Raw genomic sequence first — 23884 nt, 5'->3', positions numbered from 1 at the left:
ATTATTTAATTTATTTAAAAATAATTATTTCTGAGTAATGCAAACATATTTAGTTTAGCAACAGCCTAACTCACCCCAGTCAAGACATAATGCAGACAAACCTGCAGGTGGCAACAGCATTCCATTACCAACATAAGAACTGTGTCATGAATGAGACTTGTGGCACAACCAAAATACATTATAATTGAGTTATTACAATTTGGCAACGATATTACGATTGAAATCACATTATTCTGTTTTAGCAGGTCAGCAGATGTAACAGGATAACAACCTAAATAAACCTAATTATCAAGCATAAAGAAAATTCAAATGAATGGAAAATAAAAGACCGGCGTAGTCATGACAAAGTCATTTAAGTACCCATGAGTAAAGTGCGCATGAGCAATAAATACTTGAATTTTTTAAAAGAGGACAGTTTGTTCATGTTTTCTCTTTAATATTTTTTTATCAGTATTTTTCATTCCCAAGCATTTTTTGACAATGTATCCAGATCAGTGTATCCAGTAGTTGTTACAAACTTAGTTAGTCTGCCCTGTATTACATTCAATACCTGAAGATTAATTTTTCAGTAAAATTGCAACATTTCAGTAACAGACCCTTTGGTCCTTGGTTTATCCTGCTATGAAATAAGAATACTAAGAGAACTAATACAAGTAAAAGATAACAACTTCAGCCAAAAGCAATAACCACAAATTAGTCCTCAGAAGTATATCTTGCACACTTTGAATCATTTTCTTATGAAAGGAATAAGTTCAGACATGAGATTCACCAGACAAGAATATACTTACATTATGGCAATTAATTACATTTGCTGAAGATCTGAAAAGGTACAAATGAAGGCAGTATTTTATTGAGGGTGACACATTCTGATGACATTCCATTTCAATAAGGCAGAATATGAAATACAGCAAATCCAAAAAGAACTCCAATAGGACTGATTGATTGGTGCAAATGGCACCACTCAGTGGGGGATTTATCACCCTTTTGAAGACATAAATAAAACACAAGGATTATAGGACGCTGGCCCAGCGTGGCTCACACTTTAATCTACGTGAATCTGGGCTTTGCTGTTGCTGGGAAGACATGGTTTGGGACCTGGGTTAAATGATGCAGTAGATGAGGACCAAGCCATTACAGGTCCCTTGAGAGGAAGCTGGATTTGTTGATATGCAACCTCCAGCAGTAAATGCCAACCCTGATTGACAGTGCAGTGGAAACATTGATGCCACACATAATAGCAGTTGTATATTTCTCCTTACACACACGGTTTGGTACATATCATTGTAGCCTACATATTCATTTACTAAACACAGTGTTTAGTAAATTAATAAATATAAACTATGTAGCTGTTGGTTAAATAATGAGAGTAGGTTTGCTTATTTAGTAATGATACTGTGGTTGTCAGTCCTGATGTGGTCATAGTGTATGATGGATATGCTGTGCACTTTACCTCTTTGTTGTCCCCTACCTGCTCTATGTATTGAGTACCTGTGAAGTTGGCCTTCGCGTTAGAGTAAATCATTGTACTCGTCAAGCACGTGCTCCACCTGTGAATGAATCTGTTTGTGGAGCAAGTGTGTGTGTGAGTGTGTGTGTGTGTGTGTGTGAGAGAGAGAGAGAGAGAGAGAGAGAGAGAGAGAGAGAGAGTCCATGTCCATGGTTGTTTTCACTGCAATACAGTCTGACAAAGACTGTGCTTTGTGTTAAACAACTTGTCCTGCAAAATGTGAGCGGCTTATTTGCTCCGATTTACCGTCATTGTGTGCTAACCTCTTGGTGAACTGTTTATCCAGTATCTAAGTAGCTTGACTAATATGCAGCTAGCAACTGAATAAAGTTCACAGCAACTTCTTACATGCATCACATAATGGGTTCAGCCTTAATCTAGCCTGTGAAATCACATTCGTAAGGCTTGACACATTTTTAAACGAATACACAATGAAGTGATTCACGTATGAAATTCAGTGTTTTGGGTGATTTTTTATGCAGTGACCTTTCGTGCGTGATAAGGTTTAAGAGCTTTCTATACCATTAGAATGGTGGAAGCTCCTCCGGTAGGACTACCGTTTTAGGTGACATATGTACAGTGACACAGGCAAGTTCTTAAGGTAATTTACGCTAAATGAAATAGCCCAGAAGTTAAAAAATTTAACGTTTATTTCTGATTTTATTTTATAGTGAAAGTGGTGGAATACGACTTCACAAAACCGCAATTAAATTGAGATATGGTACCGCCCCCTCATAGGTCGACCGCTATGGAGAGCCGTCGCTCGCGACGCCGAGGTGCTACAAAGAGAGGAGAACAGAGGAGACGAATGTATGTCAGTCAGAAATCATGGCAAGGAGACTGCAAGTTGATCTCGGGAGTGTCTCAATTTTCCATGGATTGTCAACCATATTTGCTGTGGTTTTAAATTTGTTTACCGGTAAGTACACACTTTTCTTATCTTAAAAGGTCTTATCAATTCAATAACAGTGTATTGTCTCAAAGTTAGCAAGTTAGATTACTTCGGTAAATTAGCTAGCTAACGCAGGGCTAGGTAGATGCATTCTGGCGATTACCAAGCACTATTGCATGATTGTGGTTGTGATACGCTGTTCGTGCGCAAGCAACTAGGCAGCTAGTGAGGTATAAGTTTAGTATGCTAACTTAAAACAATCTTTTCATTCACCCAACTCATTTTTCAAGACAGCGTATTGAAAACCTTAACAACGACTGTTTGTTTTAGCTAAGTTACTTGATGTGAAATATTGATTTTCAGCGTTAAAATCTTTAAAGTACACGTTATACAACTGAAAAAACCGCTAAGGTTACTATCTACCTACATTTGCCAAGTAACGGTCTTTTGTGAATCAGGGAACTTAACCTACTGCGGTATGCAGCGTGCACGGTCTCTTGGTATTACTGCTGTGTGTGCGTAGCCCCTCAAGAAGTTCTCACAAGAACTTTAGTTCTTTATTTAGGTAACAACACTTGTAAGACAGTGTTAAGTTGTTGTTCCCACGATATTATCATTGTAAGTATTTCGCAGGCAAAGTAATTGCGTTTCATTGCAGCAGTTCCGACTCTGTAGGAACGTGGGTTTCCTCCTTTACACGAATGTGGATTTCTTGGATTTATTTATAGAAACTGTCAGTCGTCAACAACTTCTAACCGTGTAAACTTCTATTTGTATCATAAAGGCAAGGTTTAAAAAGAAACGGAAAAGAAAGGATGAGAATAGAATGAGACATTGGAGCCGAGGCATTTAGTCATAGAATACAGAGGAGCCTTTTAAGGCTGGGTGTGTAGAGTCAAGGGAATTGAAGGCATATTTCAGTGACTTGAGAGGAAGAGGATTGCAACCACAGAGACTGGAGGTATTGACCTGCTGGTAGGCCCAATGCCAAACTACCTTCCATTTCTGTTACCACTAACAGTAGAGCTGGAAAAGCGCTTTTAGCCAAATATAGCCAAACTGAAACACTGATTGTGTAGGGTATAATTCAAATGAACTATAACAACAGACACAAATTAGACCCGTATGGTCATACGGAAATAAATAAACTGGATGGGGCAAAAAATGAACCATTTTGTCGTCAGATAGTCTGAATGACGCTCTTCTGTTATCAAAGTTAGAAGGATTTTTTCCTACTCTGCTTGTTTCAGTCCCTTCCTAATTATCTTTACAGGTGCTCTTTTTCATTTTTGGCACAGAGTGACACCTGATGTTGCCTTTGTTCATGTCACTCAAGAGGAACATTAGCCTCCCCAGGCATACTTCTCATTCCCTGCTTTTCCAAGCTACTACTGAGCTACTCTAAACGTTTGGACACATACAGACAAGATATGGTTGATAAAAAAAAAAGTTGCTAACATCCTTGTGATAAAGCATGTTGAAATGTTTATCCTCTGATTACTGCAGTACTTTCAACATTTAACCGTGTTTTGATAATAATATAGTGCTATGAAAGCAGGGATTGTAAGGAGACTTCAATCTTTAGACTGTGCCATTTTCAGTGCAGAAGGATTGGGACTAAATAGGGGTATATGAAGGATATGGTTATAGGCAGACTCGGTGCAGTTTGTAATTGAGCAGCACAGCTTTGTGGGTTCTTCTTTTAGTGCTGTGCCTTCAATGTAATTAGATAAATGTTTAACAGTCGGTAAGGGTTTTCACAGCCTATCTTCAGCCATGGCCTGTCGCCTGAACATGTTGTGAGACTGGGATCTCAGATTCAGATGTACTTGTCTCTGTACAGTTCAGAGATGTTAAGTTTAGTACAGACTGAGTGATGCACACTGTTTCCAAATCAGTGGTTGTGTTAAACTGACAAGTGTTTTAACTTTACATTATTTGAGTCAGCAATGCACTGGTATAGCTGGCTTTGAACAAGACGTACATTCACAGCAATGGCTTTGAAAAACAGATATTTCACAATTAGATTTTTGACATAGCCTAGTGGTCTTTTATCTTGCTGAACTGATTCACATGTACATCAGCATGGTAATGTTGATATAAGCCCTTAGCCTGGACTTGTGTCAGGAGTAGTATGTCAGATCTTTTACAACAAGTTCAACATGAGGTGGTGACCTCAACTTGAAAGCACAATGGCCTGTTGAGTGTCTGGACAACAGCTAAGGTCAGAGCAGGCCAAAAAGCAGGGATCCAGTCATAAAAAAGTTCAGCTCTCCCAGAAATCTTGAAAGGCCCTGGCCTTCACATTATTGTAATGATAAGATAACATGGCCTGTGGTACAAGAAGAAGAAAAAAACAAGATGACCAAAACATGCCCACTTTCTTGACAAATGCAACTTTGTAAGTAAAAGGTCTGAGGATCTCAGAACAAAAAGTTCTCAGAACTTGAATCGACAGACTTTTCGTGATGGAATGCTGAGATTTTACATTCAAACTTTCACCCCTTGCAAGCTTGAAGACTGTGTCTGTAAATTAATTGCAATTTTGTGCTGAGAAATCACTCTGTAAATCATTTTCTCTCAGGTCTGTCAAGGGCTAATTGTTCTGTGCAGTTTTGTGAAGCTGACAGTTTTTACTGGTAGAGTTTGCCCTAGATCCTGTGTTTGGGTGTGACGCATAGGTAACAAATGGTAATTACCTTTTCCTCATTTATAGAAAATGTCAGCCTGCCAACTGATTGCGATTTCCAAGGAATATCATTGTTGTTGTGGGGCAGATTCTTATTCTGCAAACTGATTTAGGCTGAACTGGGACTTGTCCAAATGTTGCCGCTGCGGCATCAAGCCCATCTATGGACTTAACGTAATTTAACCCGTGAAACAGCAGTCTGAAACTTGCCAATCAAATTAAAAGGCTCTTTTGAAGGAACACCATCAGCAGCTGAGGCTTGTGCTGTATTGTTTGGTTTGATGACACAGTCGAGTGCAAACTGTGACGACTGAAGCAGTCTCTTGGGTGTAACGTCCATCCTCCACACAGATGTGAGTCTGGGCTACAGTAACTAGGTTGCATCCTTTTAAAGAATGTTACACAGGGATCTCCAGGCCTGCCAATGGGACATAGTGGGAAGAGATCTTTATTATTTTTTTCTTTTTTTTTATTAAGTTATGTGTCGCACATGTGTGCTCTTAAAATAATCTGACAAGTTGTAAGATTTCTTGGAGTTGGATAGACTTTACGTCCCAGTTATTTTACTTCCGTAAACTTGAAAGTAAAATAACTTATTAACTCCAGGTGACCGTAGGGTGCAGTTTTCATCTGGTCTTTTAGTTGGGTTTATTCTAGTGAATGTACATTAAAAACATCCACTAAAATTGCAATTTAAAATTCACTCAAATTTGTTTTGTAGTTACTGACAGTAGGCTGTTTGCTTTAAATTGAGCAAATGCCAGATTTAATCATCCCATAAGGAGGGATTGTTTAATTTTTTTGCTGTTTGTGTGTTTGTTTTTTACCGCTCTTATTTTGGGTGTTTCCATTCAGGACCCTGTCATCAGATTGAGTTCAGCTGAACTGAACTTTGAGGTAGTTCCATGTGATGGTCTTTGATGTTTACAGTTCACAAGTGAAATTCAAAAGCTTGCACGTTATTATTCATTCCACTTCTTTTTTTAATCAGGCACTTGAGGAAAAAAAACAAAAACTTGCATGCAAAAAATGTAGCCCTGCCCCTCGACAGTTCAGCTGTTATATTTTCTGACTCACCTCAGTGATGTTTTAACCCTCTAGTTAAAACAAGTCAAACAGATTTCATAGGAGCGAACGTGTCCTCGTCCTTGTCGACGAGGACATTGAACAAAGAGCATTAATTGCGTGAGCGATTCTTCCTCACCGTCTTTGTAGTTGTGAGTTGCTGTGGAAGTTTTTAACGAGGGCTACGGTGCGGGGGTACAGCTCATGGGTGGCTTTCCCGAGCACTGAGTTACAGCCGTACTCCGCAGTCCCCTTTTAATACTGTCAGTGTGAGCTAAGTGGTGAAATATGTAGGTTGAATATGAGGAGGATGACAATACGACTGTTCTCTAGCTTTCTCTTCTCTGAAAAGCTGGCTTATGGTGGTGATAGATTTTTTTTTAAGCACTCGCTAAACGAAGTCAGTTCTTTCTTTATGTGTTATTGAAAGAATGGGTATATTTTTATGGAGGATTAATGCTGTGCCGAGTCCGTGGAGGGTAGACAGCAGAACCCTCCTCAGCCTGAAACTTGAATGAAGCTGTAAAAGACAGAGACATGGTGCCCAATAAAACAGGGCAGTGCTGACGATTCTTTGCTTTTAGTAGCTTACAGTTCATTGAAAATTTATGCAGTGCCTGGTGTTATGTAGTCTTTTGGTACAGTGATGGAGTCCATTGCAATTAGTCTGTTTCATAACACCACCAAGATCTAGCCTTAAATTATGTCACCTAAATGACTCTTGCCTCCATAGTGCTCCGGACCACAGAACTACAGACGTAAATATAGAACAGTGCACTTAATAGTGGAAGACAAAGGGGGATGGACATGTCTAAAGGATGGGTTATATGTAGACTGACCTATACATCAGTAGGCAGCCCCTAAATCCATGTTTTACTCACACCTGATGCGTGGCACCAAAGAAAACCGTTCAGTTCAAAGCATACCTCACTGCAATCTGATGTGGTCCTGCACGGCCATCTGCCTGGACCTTTATTTATTTATTTTCTTTAACCTTTATTTAACCAGGCAGGTCAGTTAAGCACAAATTCTTACTAACAAGGACAGCCTGGTAAGAGCCAAGAGGCCCATGAAGGGGTAGAGGATAGGCATAGGGAGAGGGAAAAAAAAAAGGAGGAGTGTAGCAAACAGACACACAATACAAAAGGACAAGACAAGGATGAGGACAGCCAAATTGCAGCCAAATAACCAAAGAGCAGCGTTAAAACAAATATCAGATGGCAAATCCAGCAACAATGGGAAACCACAGTGAAACGTAGTTGGACATAGCCAGCAACAGAAGCACCCTTTTGTGCGTCATGCCACAGTGCAAAACCGTATAAATGTGTACGGCAGTGCTTAGCTGAGAGAAACTGATCACTGAGATGGGGAAAATGAGGAAATGTCTACAAGAGAAATGTTGCAAGCACACAAGAGGGTGAATTTGTCCAGTCATAGAGTCTCTTACAGCTTTTGTTCAACATAAGGAGGTTTGAGCTCATGCTCTCAAACAGGCTATAGGCAGTGTTCAGTATGTCCTGTGCTTTGACTGGAACTTGATTCAATCAGAATTCTCTTATTGTTCATAAACAAGATCCACACACAGCCCAGATTTCCACATACCTCTTGTATGATAGACTTCTTTTGTTGACAGTTGTTTGTGTATGTTTCTGAATCTGAATATGGATTGTGTTTTGGTGGTTTCTGAGGGGAACGAAACAAAACAAGTGAGCGCTATATTTAGATTGAAAAGGAATGTTAGGATATTTCTAATTACCTACTCACTCAAGAGCAAAGTAGGAGGGATGATGCCGGAGGGGATAAACAAGGCAGTGTAACTTGTCCATTTGAAGAGGGCTCTGAGTTTGTCAGGAGAGGGGGTTCAGTGCAGCCTCGTGTTTTTCCTGCCTGAGTGCTGTTTGTTTGTCAATTTTGCGACTGCAGACGTTGCTGCATCTACTCCCTTAGGCGTGCAAACAAAACTGAGCGTAACCTGCAAACCATTCAAAGCGGGTGGGCTCTGTGTATCACATGGGCTTAGAGCCTTTGTGTTTGAATTAGAGGGAGGGGTAATAATGAGTGGGAAAGCGGAAGTGGCAGGAAGGTAAACTCCCCCCACCCCCTGACTACTAGAATGCCTTCAGAGCCTTAATGGATCAAGACCGCCACATTTACTCAGCATTGTTATTCACAGTCAGATAGCGCATTGTTTTTTTCTGTGGTTTGTCTTCTTGTATCTCTATGTTTGTGTGTCTGTTGGCAAAGATTCGTATGTCTCAGTGCCTCCTTTGCACCAGGGATCCACATTGTGTGGTTTGCTGTTGGTTTCCTGTGGAGAACACAGTTTTATGAGTCATCTTCAGTGATCTCACTGCACTGTATTGCCAAGGAACACATTTATTCAATTTGAAAATTGAAAAAAAAGTCTTAACAAATACATTTCCCATTTTACAGCAAACCCAGTTCCGCGGTCTTATTTCCAACAGTGGCTGTGTGCGTTTTTGAAAATGCTTGAAGGAAATTGTAGCTTGGTTAGTTATGCAGGCAAATCAGAACGTAGTCATAAGAAATGAGTAACTAATCTGTCGCTGTCTAGATGTCCATTAACACACAGTTTGTCCCTTTGATCAAGACTTAGCTTTAAATTTATGACCTTTGAAAACAAATAGACTGAAGGTACATGAATTATTCAGCGTCTGTAGGTCTAGCTGTATTATTTACTGTGAAGTATTTGGCTGGATTCTGTGGCTTGATGCCTTAACTCCATCCCCCCATTAAGTGGCCTGACAGAATACTGAGGTGCAGGCGTATTGGACACTTGCTGTAACATCTGTGCATCAGACATTTGGCTCCTACTTGGCCAGTTATGCTAGATGAACAGTTACTGTGATGTGGGACATAGCCTACACTTAGAATTTGATTAGGCCATTAGTAATGGTACACATTTTCCAGCCTTTACACAAGAAACTCACTCAACAGCTGCAATGCAGGCTCAGGACAAGACAACACATACTTCAATAAATTTGGCGAAGTTTAATGATAATTCATCCCCTGTTTATGTTATGAGATGATTTGATATAGGTGATTTGTTTGATAGAGTTGAAATTGAGGCGGGTCTGATCACAAAAGGCCGTCTTTCATACTTTTCCAGTTGTCACTCTGCCTTAAAGTTACTGCCACGAGGTTAACACAGCTCAAACTCGATGAAAAACAGAACTGGAAATGAAAAGCAATGAAGAAAATGATTGTTTTTCGTCTCAGCTTATTCCTTAAATTGTTTCCTTCTCTTTTTGGGGGGGGGGGGGGGGGTGTTGGGGGTGTTACCTTGTAATGACACTGTAAGTTCTTGGAGGTTGTTTTAAGAGTTAGTGTTCCAGGTTTATTTAGATTTGGATGTATTCTTTCAGCTTTTAGTTGATACTCATATCTCATATCCAACGTAACTTATTACTTTTTCAGTGAAGCTGATACAGTACTTACAATCAGTTGTTTGTGTTCCAATCAAGCTTTATCTTGAAATTATAAAATGTATCATTGAAAGATAATGAAATGCAGACCTTTACACTGTATCCCTGTGACATTGTCCCCTTCAAAGTGTTTTCATTCACTTTTCTCCTCTAATCATCAATCCTGGACTTTTGTTAGCTTGTTTTTATGTAGGACCTGCTTACCAGTTAATGCTGCTATAAATCTAGGTACAAGTCTAAGGTTTACACTCAAAGAGAATCAGGAAAAACAGTCTGACTTCTTTTTTGTGAGTTTCTGTGCTACCTAAGGCTTATATATTGGCTTTTCCTCTTAAAAACATGATGTGTTTTTCTAAACATGAGTGTAGGTGCTGATAGGGTTACACAGAAAGGAAACAGCGAGTGAGTTTTGGTGAGGAAGTCGAACGCCTAGCTCTTGTTTGTTCAGAATGTGAATTGTTCCTTAAGGCTGCTCTGTGAATTTCAGAGTGCATTTGTGGGCATGGCTGCAACCAAGCCTTGTGTTACGGAATTTCAGACTCAAGCCCTGTTTTCCTCCCCCAACTACATGTTTCCAGAGCTCAGTGACGGATCATGCACACCATCTAGCTGACCCAAAGCATAGTCCTGAGAAAACCCACTGTGAGAGAGCTGAGGTGCTAGCCAGCATGCTCCCAGATCAAACTAAGTATGGAAATAGGTTAAAGGAAAAAAAAAATGGACAATGTGGTATGATGGAATATGAATTTGATACTACCCAAGGCATCTGATCTGGCTGCACTAGGTTACTGCGATGAACATTATCTCTTTGTGTCCTTTTGCCAGTGATGTACCGATGAACGGTGTAAAGGCGCTGTCTTGTCACCGACACATCAAACTGCTGGTCTAATGGAACAGGGTTCAGCTCATGGCTTAACCTCTAACTCTGCTGCTCCCTTATTTAGACTCTTCTCATTCACACAGAGGGATGAGAGATGCCACCACCACTGACCTGCAGTTCACACAGCAGTTTGTTAGTTTTGTTAGTGTGTTTGTATTACTGCCTTACCAGACAATACCCCTAGCATCAAGTCATCAGGTTTTAGAGTGTGGTTCTTCTGTGCCTTTTGAAGAAGTCTCAACAAGTTTTAACGCTTCTTTAACTGATGACTCTACTGATTATTCTCTGTCTCTCAGCTGTTTAACTTATGCTGAATGTGAATGAGTAAGAAAAAACAGTAATAAAGGAAGTGTAAGAAAAAAAAAGGATCTTCAGGAGGGAGGGGGCTCTGAAGTTTACCATCTGCAATGCAGAAAATTTGCCAAAGTGTATTTGTTGTGATTTAGAAGAATGGAACTAATCCTGACCCACCCAAGTAACAATACCAGGAAGGAAGGAGACTTAACGTTAAATATTATGGTAAATCTTCAGGTGAATAATGCAACAGATTACCTCAGCACTCTTTACCTCAGTTCAGAGAGTAGTCTGACTCCTTAGGCTGGTTTTATGAGTGGAGTGTATTCTGGGAGACAGGTTCTCATAAGGGCCATTTGTGTAATCTGACCCAGGTATGCTGATCATGCTCCTCGTTTTTCATACCAATAGTTTTGTCAATAATGCTTTTCCCCTAAGCTGTGTGTTTGTTGTAACTCAAGGAGGAATACAGACAGCGAAAGCTGAAGCGGTTTCTTCTTAAACATGATAAGAAGGCAGATTAATTCTGTTTGCTGTGTGAAATTCCTGAGAGGAGTGAGGTTTTTGTCTCAAATCTCACTGCCACGTTGATCCATACCAAGAGTGATGCTTACTCCAAGACATAGGCCTAGCTGATGATGATGCAGAACTGTGTTTTGCCCCCCTGCTGCATGCAACTCTCTGCTCTGCTGACTTCTGCTCTGATTTCCTGTTGAAACTTGTTAGGGTTCATGACATCTTGGTCTCTTTCCATTCCTTTATTGCTTTTGACCCCTTCACCCATGGAAAAGATAGGGACCTCAGACCAAACACTAGTCAGTAATGGTCACAGGTCTGCACTTTCTCTGCTTTGTCTGTATGCAGATGTGTGATTTCACAAAGCAGACCACTGGCAAATCCAATAGCGATACAGAGGCAGGGGCCCAGGTTGTCACAGCTGAATTTTGGCCAGCAGGCGTTAGGAATAAATTACACCTGATGTAAGAAGCTTTGTGTGGGCTTGTGTCGTTCCTCAGGAGGACTTGAGGAAACCTGCTGTAGGGGAATCTCAGAGTGGGCTCTAATCCTGCGTTCCTTTAATGATGGCTTAACACCCTCTACCACAACCAGCCCACCCAGATTCCCTTTTCCATCACTTCTCATTCTCACTTAAGCACAGTTCAGCAACCTCTCCTCACCAGTTCAGGAATGTTCCACGTATTGTCCCAGATATGTTGTAAAATGTCTACTGCTGGCGTATGGCTAACCTTTTTTTTTATGTGGATGTTCTCAAGTACACTGAGGAAACTAAAGAGAGCCTGATCACACAAGTCTACTGTGTGTGCTAAAGTTTCATCCAGAAAATGGGCCTTTAAGTTTAGGATAGGTCACTGATGTTCCAAGGAAGAAAAGCTTATTCGTTTCTTGAGTTTCGTCGTTTCTTGGAAATAGACATTTCTATTTTGTTAGTTTGTCGTGCTGTTTTTTGCTCTGTATTGATTGTATCTAACCTAGTTTTATTGTTGTTGTTGTAGTCCACTTCTCTTGTTATACTCTTCAGATTGTTTCAGGACATTTAGCACTTACAGCCAGTCTGCACTAACATTTTTATCTGATTTAGTGAGCGAGAGCAATATATTCAGCTCTCTGAATCGTAGTGAATTGAGTTTATCATACTGATGGCGCCTTTAAAGTGTTTGGAACCACAAGGTACCTCTGCACAATGGAAAAATATTGCGCTTTTGGCTTTCAAAGAATTACAAGTTTCTTTTCAACTTTTGGAGGTGAAATGTCGTGTAGCCTGAAGTGTTTTGAAAGTTATCTGCTTTTCCATGGCTCACAAGTCGATTATTTCTCACGTGTCCACTGTCTCTGATAGTGTGTGATAAAGTCTCAAACATTTTGAACGTGTCTGTTTGGTTCAGACGTCTAACATGGACAGCAGTGTGCTCCTCTGGCCTGGGTTCAGATATTCTAGGCCCTGGCCATCTGTCATGCACAGCGCAAGATGGAGGACTAACAGTGTAACCCTACCACCTGCTCACTTAACATTCAGCACATGGAAATATAAGGAGACTCCCTCCGGTTCTGATTCAGAGAGGCATACTGTATCCCTCTTGGAGGGGACTTTTTTTTTTTTTTTTCGCCAGGGTTTTTGGGAGCAGGTATGATATGTGGCACATGGCAAGAGGTGTCCGGGGAAGAATGCACGCCGTTTTTGGATCGACTCACACTCCGGCATACCAGGCATTTCAGCACGTCGCTGAAGAGCCAGGCAGAGTTTTCACAAGCGTGTTGTTGCAGAAGGGCGCACTGATACTTAAACCTGTTTGTGTTTCTTCATCTATCCCAGTGTCTATCATCATTAGCCGTGACAAGACAGAGGTGTAGGGAATCAATAGCTGCTCAGCAGAGTATTGGATAAAGGACAGCTGTGCATTGCAGAGACTGCGTGCACAGTGTGGGAAGGACACGTAGATCGTTCTAGCATTCACAAGATCTCTGTCACACAATACTGAGAGAAACAGCCTCCACACCCCAGGTATAAACAGTGGCCTTTTTTTGCTCAGGGGTAACTTTGTTACTGGTTTCACTGAACCAAATATCGAATCAGTGGGCACCGTATTGGAAAGGTACATTTTGTGTGTGTGTGTGTGTGTGTGTGTGTGTGTGTGTGTGTGAGTGAGTGCACATGCATTTATCCCTATCTGTATCCTTCACACACTTCTAGAAATAGCATATTTGTCTCCCACCACATTTTCATGAGCCCATAGGCACCATGTGTTTCTGTAACGTTTGAACTGGGGCCTAAATGTGTATATCTCAGACAGTAAGAACCCGACATGACCCCCAGAGCCTGCATTTCTCTTTCTGTCAACAACAGCTTTTAGGAATCATTAATAAAATACGAGGAGTAAACCTGTATGTTATGTGACTGTCCTTATCAGATTATCAGTGGATAGGTAATGGTAGCAGAAGAGAGGAAAACATAAAGAAGCGTTTGGAGGGGAAGGAGACAGAATGACAGGTTAGATGATGGATGAATAGATGGAGATGGTGATGCTGATTTAATAGGCGAATGAGTGACGTTAAAGTGGCTGAGTCGCCGTGATGACCTACAGATGCAGACTTCACGCCATGCTTATTTAAGCCCATCCACCAAAAACAAAACAAAACCAACAAGGAAGAACCACATTTTTACAGCCTGCTTCTGTCTTTATTTAGTTTTTTGTTCATTTTAGATGAAGAAGTAAATGCTACATAACCCTTAAATGACAAATGTCACGTTACACATAGTGGTACTGTTGCGTGCTAATATCTGACTGAAATTTATTTATTTATTTATTTTGTAATGTCACTTTAACCACAGTTCTCAGTAGTTTCTGAACGGGCTGGACACTACCCATCCCCCTCAACCCACAGGAACATACACTCACACACACACACACACACACACACACACACACAAACATGCAAGCACATGGACACATATCAGATCAAAATTTGCTACTGTTCCATGTCTCTTTTTTTTTCCCATTTCATTTTATCAACCAAACACTGGAGGAGTGAGAGAACTTGGAAGGCATTATATAGGATGACAGACTACAGCATTGGTGCAACTACAACTTTCCTGTTTTCTTTCTCTTTCACGCTCTCTCTCTCTGTGAGTGGTGTGTGTGTGCGTGTGTGTGTGTACACCCACTGTATGTGTATATACTTTCTTGCAATTACAGGGTGAGTGGGGGACCAGGAACGGGGAGAGTCTCTATCCCCGTATAGGCAAAATATAATGACTGTGGTCTACCACTAGTGTTTCACTGCCATGGTTTCAAAATATCAGCCACGTTTTAGGACCTAACATTTTTGAGTAGCAGAGGTAATATATTTTTTTTTTCATGCTATGAATAGTTTGAGCCCGGCGTTTTGTTCAGTGGGGGGAAAAGTTTCCTGCCGCTCCTTTAAGGAAATAAAATCATATGATTAAAGATACTCCCCTTTAAAGTTATACTTTAATTCTGTTTTAATATGAACCCCTTATGACTCACTGAAGTGATTTATTTTTGACAGAGCAGATTCAGGCTCTGAAATGGTTTTTACACAACCTCCAAAATATAGCCTATAATGTTTTTTTTCCCCTAATTTTAAGTGTTGGATGTTCTCAACTTCGAATGCTGTTTTCTTGTTTTTTAACTGTTTTCTATTTTGCATTTTGCTTTTTGGTAGAGAGTCATTTCCTGCGTGGAAGTCTCTCATTTCAGATTCCAGTCTCTTGTAACAATAGTCTACTGTCCAAGCTGCTTAGTCAAAGTCCTCATGTATACGCCCTGTAATTTAAAGAAATATTGCGTTTTTACATGATATTAACGCACTGAACACAGATAAGAACAGCACAGGGACCTCTTTGGATCGATGATAAGCAAAGAAAAAGCTGTGTTCATGGCCCACTCACTCTCAGTCATTTGTTTCTTATAGTCTTCATTAAGGCTATGCTAAGGGCAGGGTGGCCTATTGCTCTACCTCCACTGATGCACCCCACCTTTATTCAATTACCCCAAATTGCTGGCTCTCTGAAAAAAAAAAGAAAAAGAAAAAAAAAAATCATGTTTACATGTGTCAGCAAATAACTCCAGCATGCTCACATAAACATGTTGAAGGTACAGACATAGATTAAAGAGGCCTATTAAACAACGAAAAAAAAAAAAAGCAACATCAAATCACTAGAAATGTTTAATCTGGTTCCAGAAATTTTTTATGTGTTAAGGTGCTGAGCCGGTTAGCAGAAAGGACAGTCCGAGTGTCCCGTGGTGAACCAGGAGGGAGTTTGCATGGGCCCCATTAAGACTGTGAGCCGCAGACTGTGTGGTACAGCACTCCCACCACTGGTGCAGTTCCAGATCAGTGTCTCCTGCATGTGGCATAATTAGAGTTCTGGGAAATGCGTACCCTTATTATTTGCCTTCAACCCTTCTCCCTAACCAGCGCACTCGTGCTTAAGGTCTTTTATGACTCTCGCTCTAATGTCTGATCATGTCTGTTGCAAGTGACGTTAGCTGGGAGCAGCGAGATAGAGTTCTGCGTGTGTCTTTGAACACATGTGGAAACAATTAGGATAGGCTTTGAATTGGCTTGGCAATCCAACGCAAACTCATTGTAGATTTTTGTCAGTGTAATATTAGTCATTTCAGACGGAGGGGGGGCCTTGATTTATTTTAATATTTCCAATGTTCAAAAAGCATCTACACATCTAACCTACTTATTGATATACCTGGGGTTTTTTTTAATGGTTTTGTTTGTTTGTTTGTTTATTTATTTGTTTATTTTTTGTTTGTTTCGCAGGTTTGTGCAGCAGCGAGGCCCAGTCTCCACAGACTGTAAGCGCTGTACTGGGGAAGAACGTCACTTTAACGTGCAAGGTGAATCTAGAGGCCAATCTTACCCTGACCCAGAGTTCATGGGAACGCCACTTACCCTCAGGCGCCATCACCGTGGCCGTTTTCAACCCCGAGTTCGGCATCTCCATAGCCGAGCCATACAAGCATCGAGCCTTCTTCCTCAACCCCTCCGTGCACGACGCTTCCATCGTCCTGCAGGGCGTGGGCTTTGCAGATATCGGCTTGTACACTTGTAAGGTTTCGACCTTTCCTCTGGGAAATACGCAGGTTTCCGTTACGGTGGACGTCATGGGTATGTAGACCACTCTATTGATTTGACTTCTCTTTTCCCATTCCCCCCCGTAGCTAATGTCACACTCAGGATATAGACATGAGTTCCACTGACTAAACGTCAATACCAGAGCAGTTTGTTGAATTATAAACTGTTAAGATTGAAGCTGCTGGTGTTTAATTCTGGCCGCTTTAGAAACCCAAAAACCACAGTGTGCTGTTTGATCCATTCGAGACTACAGATCATACACAGCAGGACTCGTAAAGAGCAGGCACGTCAGGCCCATGTTCCTGTTTAGTTTGGACTGGTATTGACAGATCATACTGTTTCTGTGTCCAATCAACTTCAGTCTTGCTTGCTCTATTCTGGTTGTCAAGTTCTTTTCTAAAAAGCTTCAGGATCAGAACTAGATGGACTTTATTTCTTTTAGCAGTCGTTTCTCTGCAGAAAATCTGATTCACCGTTGCCTCACATAATTACAGGGCTCTGTATACTGTCTAATAAATACTCTAAGGCTTTGGTTTGCTTTTGAGCGATCTCTATGTCGCGTATTGACATAGGCCTTGTGCCCAATCTTAAAGCCACACGTTTCCAGTCTGGATTGGATTATCTTTATGTTGTCAAATAGGCCTATAATGTGCACATGGGGGTGAATCTTTCGAACATTTGAAAAGATCTTTGCAAAATGAGACCATAAGCATTTGCCCACAAATGGCTAAGCAGTCCAACAAAGTCAGATGTTTATTCACAACTCAGGACACGAATAAGTACCTCACTCTTTTGTTTGCGAAACCCATTGAAACCTGTGGTGTAGAGCTGCTTTGTTTTCCCATTCCTTGTTGCGATGTGTCTTGTCTTTTTTTTTTTTCTTTTTTTTTTTTCGGGTTATTATTGGAAGGAAGTAATAAATTGCGTGTAAGTTCTTCCATTTTAGGACACGCTAAGAACAAATGCAGTATTTTGTAAGGCGCAGTCACTAAATCAAGAACAGGAACTTGAAATGATCTCTCGGTTAATTAGCACACAGAGGGAAAGGAAACAGCCTATATATCACGCAGCCCCTGAATTTTGCTTGTGAACAAAGACTCTCGCAGTGGCTTCAGAGGTGATGAAAATACCAGTCTGCCATTCAGACACCGTGAGACGTTCGTCTTTTCATAAGGCTTACCATTTGTCATATCCTCCTTAGCCTAATTCCTGCGTTCTGTGCTGAACTGCAAACAATTTTTGCAATCCGTGACAGAGGTTTGATGGAAGCAAGAAGGTCTGACTTTATGAGGGTCATAAAATCAAGATGGCATTCTGCAGCATTCTGCAGAAATTCAGAGATGTCTAGCGTTTGATTACACAGTTCTTGCGTGCAGCTTTGATTTCAGCGAGAAGTATAAGCATTGCTGTTTTGACATGTAATGTGAAAGAGTTTGTAAAGTAGTCCAGAGCCAAAGAGTCACAGAATCAGCCTGGCACCCTCTACTCCCTGATGGGAAATCATTACCCTTTCCACTGAGTGAGATGCATAAGGTCCACCCTCCCCTCTCACTGCGCTATCAAAACCAGCCAGGTTTTCTTGATCTGGTCCACTGAGAGTGGGGCGTGGAGATGTGACAGGGATGCCAAAATGTCCTTAAAAAGCCCTGAGTCAGCAGAGTCCCTGTGTGATGTGGACGGTGTAGGGTGGAGGTGAATTATGTGCGAGGAGGTCGTGATTTTGGCAGGGAGAGGGAAATGCGTCTGACTGGTGCCCCTGTGCAGGAGACGCAGGGCTATATTTAGAACAAGGGTCTCGGAGGTTATTTACATTTGTTTTTCCACATCAGGGGGAAGGGGGAGGGGAGGGGGGTGCGGGGGCTGGGCACTGAAAAGGGGGTGGCAGGTATTTGGGTGTAGCAGCCTCTAGCCTTGACTCGCACGTTAGGCTGAATTTCTCAGCTTCACAATCCAGCTGTCTGTGGAGCAGGAAGTAATGCAGAGCAAGTGTAGAGAGACAGAAGAGTAGGAACTGTAGAAAGTCTTGGAGAGGGAGAGAGAGTTGAGTGTGTGTGAGAGAGAGACAGAGTGGAAAATGGGGCATTGGCAAGTTTTAAGGGGTTTTCCAAGGCTTAATGATTGCAGGGAAAGGTAGCCACAGTGAATCATAAATGGAACTACTCCCAGTAATATTCCTCTACAGAGCTACACTTTGTCACATTGTGTGAATTTCCTTCCCAGCATTCCCCTTTCGATTTTGTTAGACAAACCTAACACGTTTATTCGGTTGTATTTTTTGGCCTTGTATGCTTGTTTTAATTCCTGACTACAATCCACAATCATTTTGAACTGGAAATACTGCAACATCTACTAAAAAGCTTGGATCTTATCAGTGAATTATCGGTGGGTGTAGCAGTCAAACAGCAGATGTACAGTTCTACATGTAAAGAATAAACCAGTGTATAAACAAGTATTGTGTTGCACTAAACCTGGGATCTCAAAAACTGAGTTTACTTTCAAAGATTACTGAAGCACTATACAGCCTACTTCATACACTGGAGAAAAGGAAAAAAAAAAAAGCACAGCAAGACTACGTTGATACGCTGCATCATTCTCCTTCTACGAAGGTTTCAGACACATTAAGGAAGGTTATGAAGAAAATTGTTCCCTCTAAAGCACCACTGCAATATCCAATTGCTTACCTCATCAATTTTTAATGGAAATCAGTGGAAGCTTGAAAATCAATCTGCTCTCGCTGTCAGCTTGGTACACAGTGACCAGTTCCAACTGTCTACGTCCCTTCCTTTGTTTAATGTTGTTTATTATTTATTCATTGTGTTGTACAATGGATCAATATCAATAACTTATTTTGTAATGTATCCTCCATTTTTATGTCTATCCTCTTACCTCTTACCTTCCACTGCCCTCTCTTTCCTCTTTGCCTCTCCCTACCCCTCCTCCCATTCTTTCTGTCACAGTGGAGCCCAAGGTGTATGTGACTCGTGGAGAAATGCCCTTGCTAGATGGAGGCGCTGAAGTGGTGGTGGCCACGTGCGCGGCTGAGAGAGCCCGTCCTCCCGCCGAAGTATTCTGGGAGTCGGAGCACCTGCTCGGCAACGTGGAGAAGCACAAACGGGACGAACCCAACAGCACCACCACCACCTTCGCGCGGTTAACATGGGCCCCGACCCGCTTGGCTCAGGGGCTGGTCGTCACGTGCGTCGTGCGACACCCAGCCCTGCCTACTGAATTACACATTCCCTACGTGCTGGACGTGCAGTGTGAGTACACCCTTCCTGCCCACTCCATTCAGAGCGTACCCCCCCCCCCCCCCCCCCCCATTCCTCAGATCCACGATTTGTTTTCGTTGTACTACTGGCTGGTATGGGATTGAGTTTCTGCAGGGACTAGGCTGACAGTGTCGCCACAGCAAAGTGTTGATATTGTAAAAAAACAAAACAAAAACAGACAGGGTCATCGTTGACATCACCTTTGCAAAGAACAGAGTAACTTTTTTATTACCGCCTGATTGAAAGAGAGCACATCGCTCATGCATTCACCATTTCTCTCTCTCTCTGTCTCTCTCTCTCTCCCTCTCTCCCTCTCCTTCTCTCTCTCTCTCCTTCTCTCTCTCTCTCTCTCTCTCTCTCTTTCTCATAAAATGTCCATTTAACAGTCATTTTAGTGTTATAGTCTTCCTTGCACATTTCCTTGGCACCCTGAACCGTTGGCTGCTCCATGTTTGGCCTGAGTGCTTCTTAATGAAGGCACTTTATGAAATATTGATCAGATTCCAGCAGGGCCTGCAGTGGGAGGGGGTACTGCTACTGAAACACGAGGGGGTCAGAGAGAGAGAGGGGGGGGGGGGCCTTTACAACTCAGTCATTACCTGCCAAATGCATGAGTACGACTTCAAATGCTTAAAACACCGTACACTCTTAGTAGGGCCCGGTTTTCTTTGATGAAGTGCAGACATGCTTTAATGTGTATGGGGGTTGGTAACTATGGTGATTATTGTGATGTGCACTTAAAAAGAAATCAAGCATCTGAAGTCGATTTTTATTGACATATTTGGAGAGCAGAAGATATGCCATATATCTCCTAATGCGGACTTCATTGTTTTTAGGTGGGGTGTGGAGGGAGGTTTGTCTTACTCAGTCAGTCTGTGTCTGTTTGGAGAGCTATGAGTTTATTATTAAAACATTTGAGCTCACTGTTTCTCTGTTATCCCTCTCTGCACTTCTCAGATACATCAGGGCTCCGTGTCTACCCTCCGTGTTATTGCATTTTAGTATCAACTTCTATACTTACATTGCATTCTTTATCCCTTAAGGATTTTCATTTTACAAGGTGGTACTTGACATAGCACTGACTACCTTTTTTAAGGCCAGTACATATACAGAGGGTTTCATTAAATACATACAACGGTAAACATGAAATCAAAATAGTTCTTTCCAAATGCTTCTTTCCATTGTTCTGAATGACATAGGAACTGGGTGGGCAGAGAACTAATTTGGCCAGTTCTAGAATGTTCATGGAGCATTTTCTAATGTTACTTGTTCCAGATGCTCCAGATGTGATGGTGGTTGGCAATGACATGAACTGGTATTTGGGCTACGAGAGAGGGAAACTGGACTGTCGAACCAATGCCAACCCACCGGTCCATCGCTTCATCTGGACCAGGTGAGTCATACTGAGTCATTCTGTTCCATCCATTGAGGTTTTTTTTTTCTACGTGGTCCACAAGTCAATGGTTATGCCTTCAACACAGGGCATGTAATCTATTTTAATTAAGATCCCATAAAATATTGCTTGACCAAAAATTTGAGCTTGCGTTCTTTAAGGCGTGGTCTTGTACTCTTAGGATGGACGGGCCGATGCCTGAGGGCGTGGAGCAGGTGAACGGCAGCCTGTTATTTAATCGACCTTTGAGGCTGAATGACTCCGGAGTCTATAAGTGTGAGGCTCAGAATGACGTTGGTCTGAGGTCCGACGACATAAGCATCGTGGTCCGAGGTGAGATCACACACGAGTTGCCAGCACACACTTGCAGTCCTTCCATATACTGATCTACCAGAAATCAGTTTTAAAAAAACTAATGGGATGTTAACTAGTTAGATCATTAATCGGTTTATTGAATTTGACAGTGTTCGACTTGTGTGGCATGTTTGCATGTCTGGTAAGGAATGGAAGACTCTTGAGACCCCATGAGATGGCTTTCATGTCTTGCGTTGCACCAACAACGGTTTCTTTTAAACAAATTCTTGATTATTTCAGTATTTTCAGTCACAGGAAAAATAACTTTTCATCAGTTCCAGAATATCAGCTTGGCTTGGTTTTTGTTTTCGTTTATTCTTTCAACATTCACTTTTTCCAGCTTGGCGTCAGGAGAGCTGTGATGTGTTTCATCCCTCCTGCCTGATCATGGGAGTGGAGAAAGCAGCAGTTACTTTATTCGCTGAGTTCAAGGATAAGCTTCTGCCTTCGCTTCTTTGTTACAACGAATCTCGCAAGATTAGATTTCGTCATCGTCCACAGCTATTTTAGACAGGCAGTAACCCATATTGGATGTATTTAACAGAAATAGGGCTGATATCCAGGTTTATAATGTGAAATTCAATGGGGATGAGAAATAGACAGATGATATGTTTGGGCAAGATGCCATGGAAACCACACCTCAGCTTTTAAAGGGAAAAATATCAGCCATATTGAGTATAGCCACTGACCACACTAAATTCATGCCCTTACTGAGCGCCGAACTCGTTAATTTACCTTAATTCAACTCCTGTATACAATACTGTCAGCAGATATTTCACTGCCACCGTGAAACTAGCAAATTCGACCATACCACTGCTAAAATATTTTCTGCCACAAAATGATCCGTGTGTTGTTACTAAGAACAAAAATCCTTGGATTTAGCTCACTCCCCCTAATTTTCCAAGACCGGCAAAATGTCTTTTACAGGAACTGTGATGACGTAAACACTGATTTGAGAACACATCGCTGTCTCACATCAGCTCACTCTTTTCTGTTTCTTTTGTGCATTTAGTAACTTCATTATTCTTTAGGCAGGAAGCATGAGAGACACTTTTTTTGTATATTTTCATTTGGCTTCGCTTTTAATCTCGTTCCAAATTTTGTGATATCAGTTCTTGGATGCATAGCTCTCCAGTTCTTCACGGTGACTAACAAATAGACTGGGGCAAAAAAGGAAATTGGACTGGTCCCAAACCAAGCCGTAGCTCTCCATCTGTTAGTGGGGAGAGTTTGGAGTAACAAAAGATTCCAGTTGTTGACATTCTGTCCAGGGAGGACTTACACTAAGCAATTACTCAGTTTTTATATGCCAACACAAGGAGAACCACACTCCATCTTCTTCTTTTTTTTTTTTTTTGTGCTTCCTTTTTCCAAGCTGGCTTAATTACCCCTGCTTCTCTGACCCTTGCACGCTCGCTGTTGCCTCACACACTCCCAGTTGTCACTGTGCCCTTTGTTGGCTGAGACTGCTGCTGTTTCTTCTGATCAGCAGGATCTCTCGCGCTGTAGCCAGAGACATAAGGAGACCACAGTGGGTGTGGGGTTATTCCCCCCCCCCTCCCCCCACCAGTCTCTTTTATGTTTTAACCACTTCATGCACTCCGTGCATATAATGAAGAAAAATAGATGCAAATGTTGACGTATTGTTTGCTTTTCTTCTCCCTCCCTCCCCCCCCCCCCCCTCCCTCCCCATTCGATCCGTTCTTCTCCCCGTCAGAGCCGCCTCCCACCACGGCCGTTACCACCACCTCTGCAACTCTCCTGCCAAATATCGGTTTCTCCAGCACCGTTTCCAATAAGCGGCATGCCCACTTCACATCCCCGACGTTGGCCTCTCTCTCTGACAGCAGCCTGGGCACCATCGTGGGCGTGGCAGTTGGCGGAGTTCTCTTCCTGGTTTTCCTGCTCGTGTTAGGGGGAGTCTGCTACATGCGTCAGCGGCGGACTTTCCGGGGAGATTACTACACCAAGCAGTACATAGGCCCCTCCAACATGCAGAAGGAGTCCCAGCTTGACGTGCTTCAGCCTCACGAACTACAGGACGTGTACGGGAACGACTCGGGCAAGGGCAGCCAGGACCTCAAACCCAAACCGGACGGAGACATCATCTGCCCAGACTACCCCAACGAACGCAAAGACAGGGAGTGGGGCAATAGTCTAAGGCTTCACAGAGATGGTGGCTTTTACCCTGAACACCACAACCTCCAAAACATGAACCCCAACGGGCCACCCATCCACTTGCCCACTCTAGACAATGGTTCCCCCTACCTACAGGAGGACTGCTATGACAACGAAACAGAGGGTGACTATGTGTCCCACATGGACGGGTCAGTGATCTCACGCAGAGAATGGTACGTCTGAGAAGGAGACAATAAAAGAACATTACTTGAGAGAAACGAGAATTTTCTTTAACGAGGACAGAGGTATAAAAATCAGCTTATCAGATCAGAAGAATAAAATGAAA

At 42.0% G+C, this 23884-nt stretch overlaps 1 protein-coding gene across 1 annotated transcript; it reads left to right on the top strand.

Annotated features, from left to right (window-relative positions):
• Positions 1-2335: 2335 nt before the first annotated feature.
• Positions 2336-23781, top strand: nectin3a (nectin cell adhesion molecule 3a). The gene is made up of 6 exons (XM_030778048.1): positions 2336-2426; positions 16090-16437; positions 19362-19664; positions 20949-21066; positions 21248-21399; positions 23138-23781. Exons 1-6 carry the CDS (start codon positions 2336-2338, stop codon positions 23779-23781), a joined length of 1656 nt encoding a protein of 551 aa, XP_030633908.1.
• The last annotated feature ends 103 nt before the right edge of the window (positions 23782-23884 follow it).

The sequence above is a fragment of the Chanos chanos genome, chromosome 6 (genome assembly GCF_902362185.1).
Source record: "Chanos chanos chromosome 6, fChaCha1.1, whole genome shotgun sequence".
Taxonomy (NCBI): Eukaryota; Metazoa; Chordata; class Actinopteri; order Gonorynchiformes; family Chanidae; genus Chanos; species Chanos chanos.
This window is presented reverse-complemented; position numbering and strand designations above follow the sequence as displayed.

Excerpts from the sequence above, each read along its gene's own strand:
- nectin3a (XM_030778048.1), top strand. The coding sequence starts at position 2,336 with ATGGCAAGGAGACTGCAAGTTGATCTCGGGAGTGTCTCAATTTTCCAT. Across the intron at positions 19,665-20,948 it reads CTACGTGCTGGACGTGCAGT|ATGCTCCAGATGTGATGGTG; the intron begins GTGAGTACACCC and ends TACTTGTTCCAG. Across the intron at positions 21,400-23,137 it reads CATAAGCATCGTGGTCCGAG|AGCCGCCTCCCACCACGGCC; the intron begins GTGAGATCACAC and ends TCTCCCCGTCAG.